Below are 7,650 nucleotides of genomic sequence, written 5' to 3' on the forward strand. Positions count from 1 at the left end.
AAGGCATAGGAGGGTGTTGTGCAGGGAATGCATTTTGGCAAGTCTCCTAGGAGGGGCTGGGAGATGGGGAGAGGATGAGTGGGAGGGAAGAGGGTAGCCAGGATGTGGGAGACCCCATGCTTGGCAATGGGAAGTGCTGAGAATTTCGGGTGAGGTACTGGAGGGAATGCAAGAGAGGAGGGGGTTTCTGGTCTGGTCCTGACTCCTCAAAAAGACCTGGGAAGTGTCTGTGTCCAGGAGGAATGCTGAGTAGAGCCCTCTTTGTACGTCCCCAGCTTCTTACCCATGGCCTGGCAGAGAGTGGAGAGTAGATGCTCCATCAATGTTGGTGGAATGACTGATTTATAGACTTGTGCCCACCTGTGACTTTATGGTATTCTCAGAATAACATACCCTGAGGAGCTTGGGGGAGTGGTGAGAGTTGGAATATGGGGTTCAGCCTGACCACCTGGCCTCTGGGGTTTAGAGTTGCCATAAGGTGGTGAGTGATCCTGGAACTCTGGGGCCAGCCCCAACTGGTCTCAGTTGATTTCTGGAGTCATTTCCATCATGTCCTTGCCAGAAGATGGGTTAAATGGAAGATTTTTCTGGGGCCTCTAGAGCTCTGTGGGCTGTCTCTCCTCAATGGTAAGTCAGTGCCTCTGTTTAATCCTGGTGGTGCTGATGGACAGAGCAGAGAGACAGACACATTGTTGCTGTACAAGGTCTTTTTCTTTCTTGTCATGGTTGGTTTTGTACATCTTAGCATTTGCATCATACAAAGGGGGGAGCAACAGCCATGGCTTTTGGTCAGGTTCAAGGGGGCATGAGGGAGTGGCCCTCCCCTCCCCCTAGGCACTGACACATTTAAAAGAAGCAGAGCAACAAGGACACAGCACAAATGTAGGAAAGGGGTTCCCCCGCGTGAGCAGGATGGTCCATCTCACCTGGGTCTCAGTAGGACTCCTCACCTGCACCCCAGGGCCAGCAATGAGCACCTCCCATTCTCTCCCCAGTGAAGAGGGTAGGGCAACAGGAGTGGGGACTGGAGCCAGGGACATTTGGTGGGATGAAGGTCTTAAGACCTGGGAGACATCCCCCATTGGAGTCGATCTGACTCCTAGCCTCCCTGTGCAGTCAGGAGCCTGTGGATGGAACAGGTGGGCTGTTGGGCTGGGAACTCCTGACAGCTGGGTATTTGGGGACTCTTAGGGCTGGAGAGTCTCCCCATGTCCCTCTAGCCACTGCTGCTTTGCCAACTGGCTGAACCACCTATGAAGGGTCCTGGGCTGCAATGCTTCTCTTCTTTGTCTTATACACCTCGGTGGCCTCTCGGCTTCCTGCTTCTATTTGAAGGAGCACCTCGTGAAGCTTTGCAGTTAAGGACACACCTTTCGGGCACTTTTGTACCCAGAGTAGGGGACATCCACATTTGGAAATCCTGGTCCATCACTAAAGCTCAGCCTAGGGAGATCCAGAGAAGTCCTTTTCTTTCTCCCTGGTGGTAAATCCCAGACCACAGGAGCCTGGGTCGCCTTCCCTGCAAGCACATGCATGCTCCCTTGACCTCAGTCCATTTTGACCGCCTACCAATGATTGCTCTTCCCTAGTCTCCCTGGGTGTCATGTATGTGTGCTGAATTCTGGGGCCTTCCCCACTCAGTGTGTTACACTGCCCCATTTCTGTGTGACACACTCATGTTCCTTCTATCAAGTGGGTCACACACATCTCCCATTGCAGGTATGTTATATGACCCTCCCTTCCCCTGCTGCAACACCCCATGCACATTTTGTCCCCCCCCCCAACTAGTGGGTTGGACAGACATCCTTTCTGGGCCACCCATTGACTTCTACCCACAGTCAAATCTTTGTCAGAAATGAGAGTCACTCTATCCCCTGGACCCGACAGTGGTCACTTGGCAGTGGCTAGAGCCAGGTGCGTGCCAGGCAGAAACTCTCTCCCTGACCCCTGCCTCCAGAAAGACCTCAAGTCCTGCTGCCTGGGAGCAGAATGGAGGAGCCTGGGAGGTGCACCCAGACTAAGCCAGCCCAGCCTGGAGGGCACTGAGGTGGAGCTGAGAAGCCCTGAGCCCACCCTGGGGATCCAGAGGGGCTGTGGAGACCACCAGGGACACCATCTGAGGACCTGGGGTCCCTCAGGTGCACCTAGGGTATCTTGTATGGCTGGGTCCCCTGCTCATCTGCATCACCTTGTGCCCTGGCATTAGCTTCAAGGTCTGAGGGTCTCTGTCAAGGGGGAGACCTCTCTCAATACTGGTATCCACACCTATGTCCAAGTGGGACTCACACAGGATTTAGGGAGGTCTGGGGCCCCTGAACTGGGCCCTGTCTGTCTCTGGTCTGAGACCCCAGGCCTCTTGAGAATGACCATCCTGCCTGGATAAAAGACAAACAGACAAGCAGACAACAGGGGTGCGAGGTGGCTCCCCATCACAGACACAGGCACGGACAGACAATGGGGCACAAGGGGAGGGGGCGGGGGCGGAGGTGGATGGAAAGTCCAGGGAGCTGGAGCTGCCGAGGCCCTGCTCCCCAGAGAAGGGACAGACCAGGGGATTGTTCTGGTTCCCTAAACATATGGATTGTTTTGTCTCATCTTTAAAGTATTGCAGTCTAACTGATATGGCTTTAACTATTGGAAACGGACAGAGAAGACTCCTGTCTCTCTGAAATAAAAGCATAAATCCACTAAAATGGAAAACCCGCAGAATGCAAACTGGGGCCAATGGGACAGGGGCTTCAGGGGCAGGCAAGTCGCCCCCTCCCTGGCCCCGGCTTTTGGGATAGGCCCTGGTAGGGGGCTAGCATGGCTTCCTGGGGCACTGTCTGGGTCTGTCCCAGTGGAATTCTGGGAACCTCAGACAGGAACCCTCCAAGGGTGAGAGGACACTAGGCCAAGGACAAGGTCTCCTGTTGGATGTAGCCATCTGTGACCAAGGGTCTCAGGGCTTGGAGGGGGCGTCTTCCCCACGTTCCTTCTCTCCAAGCACACATCCATGCACACAACTGCCTTTTCAGACCCCTACACACGTGCACAACAGTCTTACTACGTCTGACACTTCTCTCAAACACACACTTCTACATCAACCATGAATCTATCACTCCGGACACACAATGCCGTTTTGAAAACTCATGCATATTCAAGCTAACACATGCAATCTTAAACACATGAGATGGTTATCACACACTTAGGACATAATCTTGACTCAAATACATTACCTCAAACAAGCACGCATACACAAGGCTGCCTAACCTACAATCTCTAAAAGAGAGATTTGATAACTAACACACAGGCATTCTCAAGACTCACCTCACTCTAACTGTACATATATGCATAAAGCCTCGGGACACACAATCGCTGCTACACAGTCTCAGCCACGTAGTATCACAATGGACTCACACTTTCCTCCCTCATTTGCTTTCCCCCCTCCTCTCTCAACCCATTCTCATACAACTGACTGAATGGGAAGCCTTGATAATCTGGGAGGGGGTAGTTGGGGGACAAATGCCAGTCCCATACATCCCAGAGAAGAGTTTGTTCTTGGCCAATAGGATGAATGGACAGATAGATGCCTTCTGTCAAGTGGGAATTGGCTTCTCCCCAGTGGCTTGGGGCTTTGGCCGGGAAGGGTCCTCCTGGGGACCATGGGGCCCTGGAAGCACATGGACAGGACAAAATGGGGAAGAGGGATGGATAGGAATGGGGGCAGCTTGGCCACACCAATGGGGGGGGGGTCCCATGGCATAGACCATCACTGCCCAATGGCTCCAAGTGTTTTCTGTGGGCCTGGGCAGCCCCTTGGCTGGGCAAGCTGGGTCCAACCTGGCAGTGGGGTCCCAGGACCTAAGTGGGGTGAGGGGAAAAGGGGTTGCCCTTCCCTGGGGCTCCTCTACAGATGTGCTGAAGTCCAAAGAGGATCTGTTTAGAGGGACCAACTTGGCAGGGGCCATGCCTCTCCGGGAGGGGTTTGGGGAAGGGTGTGCTCCTGGGCTGGGTGTCACCAGGAAGAGGGGAGAAGAGTCTCAACCTCCTGCCCAGACCCTAGCCTGGCCAGACCCAAGCCCTCTCAGGCTAGGACCTTATGGAACAGGCTTACCCTGATTCCCTTCCTCAGAGCCAGGCCACTCAGTGCCCCTGCCCTGACCATGTGGCCCACTGAGGTATCAGAAGCCAAAGATCAGCATGCTGGGCAGGGCTGGAATGTGTCATTACTTTGGCTGGCTGGGGACAGTGGTCCTCCTGGCAGTGGGGAGCACGAAGGAATGTATGGGGGTTACCACACTAACATAGAACTTAGGCTTCCAGAGGGGGCCACCCAGTGCCTTTGGCCCTGGGTTCAACGCCCCCTGCTGGAGAAAAGCTGTCAATCCTTTTTTTTTTTTTTTTTTTTCAAGCTGTTTGGGAGTGGAATGGGAATGGCTACCCTGGGATGAAGGTGGGTATAAGGGAGGGCTGAGGGGGAGGAGCCCCTGGCCAGGGAAGGGGGGCAGAGGCCAACTGAGGTTTTCCCCTTCAGAATTGAGACTTAACTGAATAAAAAGAAAAGAAAGAACAAAATAAATTAAAATAAAATAAAAAAGTAACAAGTGGAGAGGGAATGGGGCAGGAGGGCTGGTTACTTCTTGAACATGTCTTGCAGTGGTCCAGGCAGGTATTTGAGCACCGTGTCCAGGATGCTCTCTTCTTCCTCCTCGTCCTCATCCCCGCAGCCTGCAGGGATAGCCTTCTTGGGCCGGGTCAGGCTCCCCTCACAGGGCTGTTCAAGGGCTGCCTTCTCCTCTGCCTCTTTCTCCTCCTTCTTCTTCAGCCCATACTGGGAAGAAAGGCAGAAAGGAGTATGAAGAAGGTGGGCAGGACACAGGAGAGAGCTGAATCTCCAGATCATGCAGATAGGTTGACATGCTCATGAGCATTCCTAAGCCTCAATCTCCTTATCTATAAAGTGGGGCTAAGGGTGCTTTCTCTGTAGGACTGTGCCTGGTCTTCAGAGTGTAGATAATTAATAAAAGAGAGACTGGGCTTTCCTTTATAATTCAGACCTACTGATAATAAATTCTTGCTCTTTTGAAATCCCCAAAGATCTAGACACTGAAAAGTTTTCCTGTATGTTTGGAGCTAAATTTCGGTGACAACACCCAGCTTGAACCAAGGAAGATTACTTTACAGTCTTGATTTGTTGCATGGTGCTCCCAGACAGGTACAGGACTGTTTGGCACACAGACCCAGATTCACCGGAAGTGCTACCTAACAACACTGTCAGGTGTTCAGGGCCCTATAGTATTTTCTCTAATATCTACAAATTCCGTGCAGTTTTGACTCGGAGGGTCTTGCATAAGATATTGTGGGCCTGTTGCACTTGCTCTGTGCATTACCTTATCTAATCTCCATAACGATTTTTTGACACCCATTTTTTTCTGATGAGAAAAGTGAGGCTCAGGGAGGAACAATGTCTAAGGTGAAAGCATAGGATTGAGGGGAGCCGGAAGTCGGAGCCCTATTGCCCTCTCTGCCCCTCTCTACCCTTCCAGGTGGTGCTGACCTTGTCGCGGATCTGCTGCCGGACCTTCTCGCGCTCAGCCTCCATGCGCGCATGTTTGGCTTTGCGCTCTTCCTCCTGCTGCCTCAGCGCCTCCTGCCGCTCCTCCTCCTTCTTCTGTGCATCGGGGTCCTTTTCCTCCTCTCCCCCCAGCATCTTCCCCATGTCCTTGGTGGCCCCTGTAATGGGGTGGGAAGAGAAGAGACGTGGTAGATTGGCAGACAGGGTTGAGGAGAGAGGGGCCAAGTGAGCTGAGGCCCCTCCCACTTAGGCCAGGACTGGGGTCAGGAGTGTGCTGTGGGCCAGGGAAGGTGAAGCGGGGCTCACCTCCGAGGGCCTGCTTCATGACGAAGTCCATGCTGCCGGCTCTGGTTAATGTGCCCTAGCCAAGGGCTGAATTCGCATGCAGAGCCCTGGCCTGGCCTGGCCTGGGGAGATGTTTCAACCTGCAAGAGAGAAACTGGGAGTCAGATGGGAGAGGCCTCCGCCCAGGCAGTGGGGTGGACTTTGACATAAGGCAACTTTACCCTTGTTCACACTTGAGCACCCACTGGTCTTAGGCCAAGGCAATGCCCTGGTAGGAAGGGAGAGGAGGTGGAAAGGGGCTATTTCCCGAGAAAGCTTTCTATTTTAAAGCCATCATCTTTACCATGTTGTTCTAATTTGATTGAAACCAGGAATACTGGAATGAACTTGGAATTTGGTACAGGGTGCATTTTCATGTCTCCTTATGTGACATTCAGCAAGTTACTTAGCTTCCTTAAGCCCCCAGTTTGCTCGTCTGTGAGACAGAAATGGCAATGTTTTCTTTCTCAGGTTACTGTGGAGATTGGAGAGAATCCAGCCCAGGCCATTGGATCAACCCATAAAAATGAATGAGCATGTGCTTATGGCCCCAGCAAATCAGAGGGGCATGGAAAAATGGGGACAGCTGGTTTGGATGAATATGCCCAGACTTTGGAAATTAGACAAATGGAAAAAAGTTATTTTTTATTGCAGCATGCATGTAAGTTTTTTATATTTTGTAGCTTAATATTGATTTTTAGTTTGAATTACACACGAAGGCATTGGAGACATTATAATCTTCTTGGGGCTTAGGGCCTTTAAAGTACCTAGCATGGGCCTTGTAGGCATTCTGCTAATGTTAGTCCTTCTTCCCTTCTCCCTAAATCACCAACTTTCACTTTTATTATTATTTTTACTGTTTTTCTTTTTGCCTTAAAAGATTTTCTCCAAATAAAATCTTAATGGGAATTGCAATATGCAAATTATGTAAAAGTGGAACTATTCCAAGGGTCGGTGTGGGAAAAGGACTTGAAGGCTTCACCCTTGGCTTCCTTCTTACCATATGCCCCCCACATTCCTGAGATGAACCCCAGTGCTCTAACTCAGAGATAGTCTTTTATTTTAACCACAGTTTCAGGGACTCTTTAACAGACAAAGCTAATAAATTCTCTTTTCAAGTGTGGATGGAGATATGGATGAGCTATCCAAAGTGTGATGTGGTTTTATGATTAATTAAGGCCAGTCTATTCCCTAAGACCTTTTTATCTCACACAGCCTTGGGGGCTTTAGGGTTTCTTAGGAAGAAAAAGAGTCCTGGAAAACGGTGGTGGCAGAGAAACCAGGCTGCATGTCATAGCCAGGCTGGGTTCAAAGTCATTGGTTAGTCATTGATGGATTTTTCTCATTTCCTTCAGAATGAGAAATCATATTAGCAGACTGGAGTTTTTTCATACCAGAGGGCCCAAGAGCTTATCTACTTGATCAAATCACCTGATAGGTTGTTTTGGGAAGGGAATATCATGATACAGTAGGAAAAAAAAAATCCCTGGGGACTTTGGCATCTATCAAACACAATTGGTTCAGAATCCTAGCTATAACACTGCTATGATTCCCTGGGAAAGCTTCAGTTTGTTCCCTGAAAGACAGAGGAATATTAAGGCTACCTTTGTACTGATGTCTGAAAGAGAAAAGAGAATCCTGATCAAATGCCTGGTGTGTAGCTGGAGCCCATAAAATGTTAGCTACTGCGGACACTATATTTAGGGGGACTGCATTTAAGCCAAAAAAGGAATATGCTTTCCAGGAAATGCAAGTGAACCCACCTTGAC

At 50.7% G+C, this 7,650-nt stretch overlaps 1 protein-coding gene across 1 annotated transcript; it reads right to left on the reverse strand.

Moving 5' to 3' along the window:
- Positions 1-4,615: 4,615 nt before the first annotated feature.
- Positions 4,616-5,894, reverse strand: Cplx2 (complexin 2). The gene is made up of 3 exons (XM_026398249.2): positions 5,864-5,894; positions 5,540-5,715; positions 4,616-4,813 (listed from the first exon to the last, which is right to left on the reverse strand). The coding sequence occupies exons 1-3, from the start codon at positions 5,892-5,894 to the stop codon at positions 4,616-4,618; spliced, it is 405 nt and encodes a 134-aa protein (XP_026254034.1).
- Positions 5,895-7,650: the final 1,756 nt, after the last annotated feature.

The sequence above is a fragment of the Urocitellus parryii genome, chromosome 1, assembly GCF_045843805.1.
Source record: "Urocitellus parryii isolate mUroPar1 chromosome 1, mUroPar1.hap1, whole genome shotgun sequence".
NCBI lineage: Eukaryota > Metazoa > Chordata > Mammalia > Rodentia > Sciuridae > Urocitellus > Urocitellus parryii.

Bases quoted from the DNA above. Each gene is read 5' to 3' on its own strand.
- Cplx2 (XM_026398249.2), bottom strand. From the start codon at position 5,894: ATGGACTTCGTCATGAAGCAGGCCCTCGGAG. The intron at 5,716-5,863 runs GTGAGCCCCGCT...ACCCCATTACAG, and splicing joins CATGAAGCAGGCCCTCGGAG to GGGCCACCAAGGACATGGGG. The intron at 4,814-5,539 runs GTCAGCACCACC...CTTTCTTCCCAG, and splicing joins GGCAGCAGATCCGCGACAAG to TATGGGCTGAAGAAGAAGGA.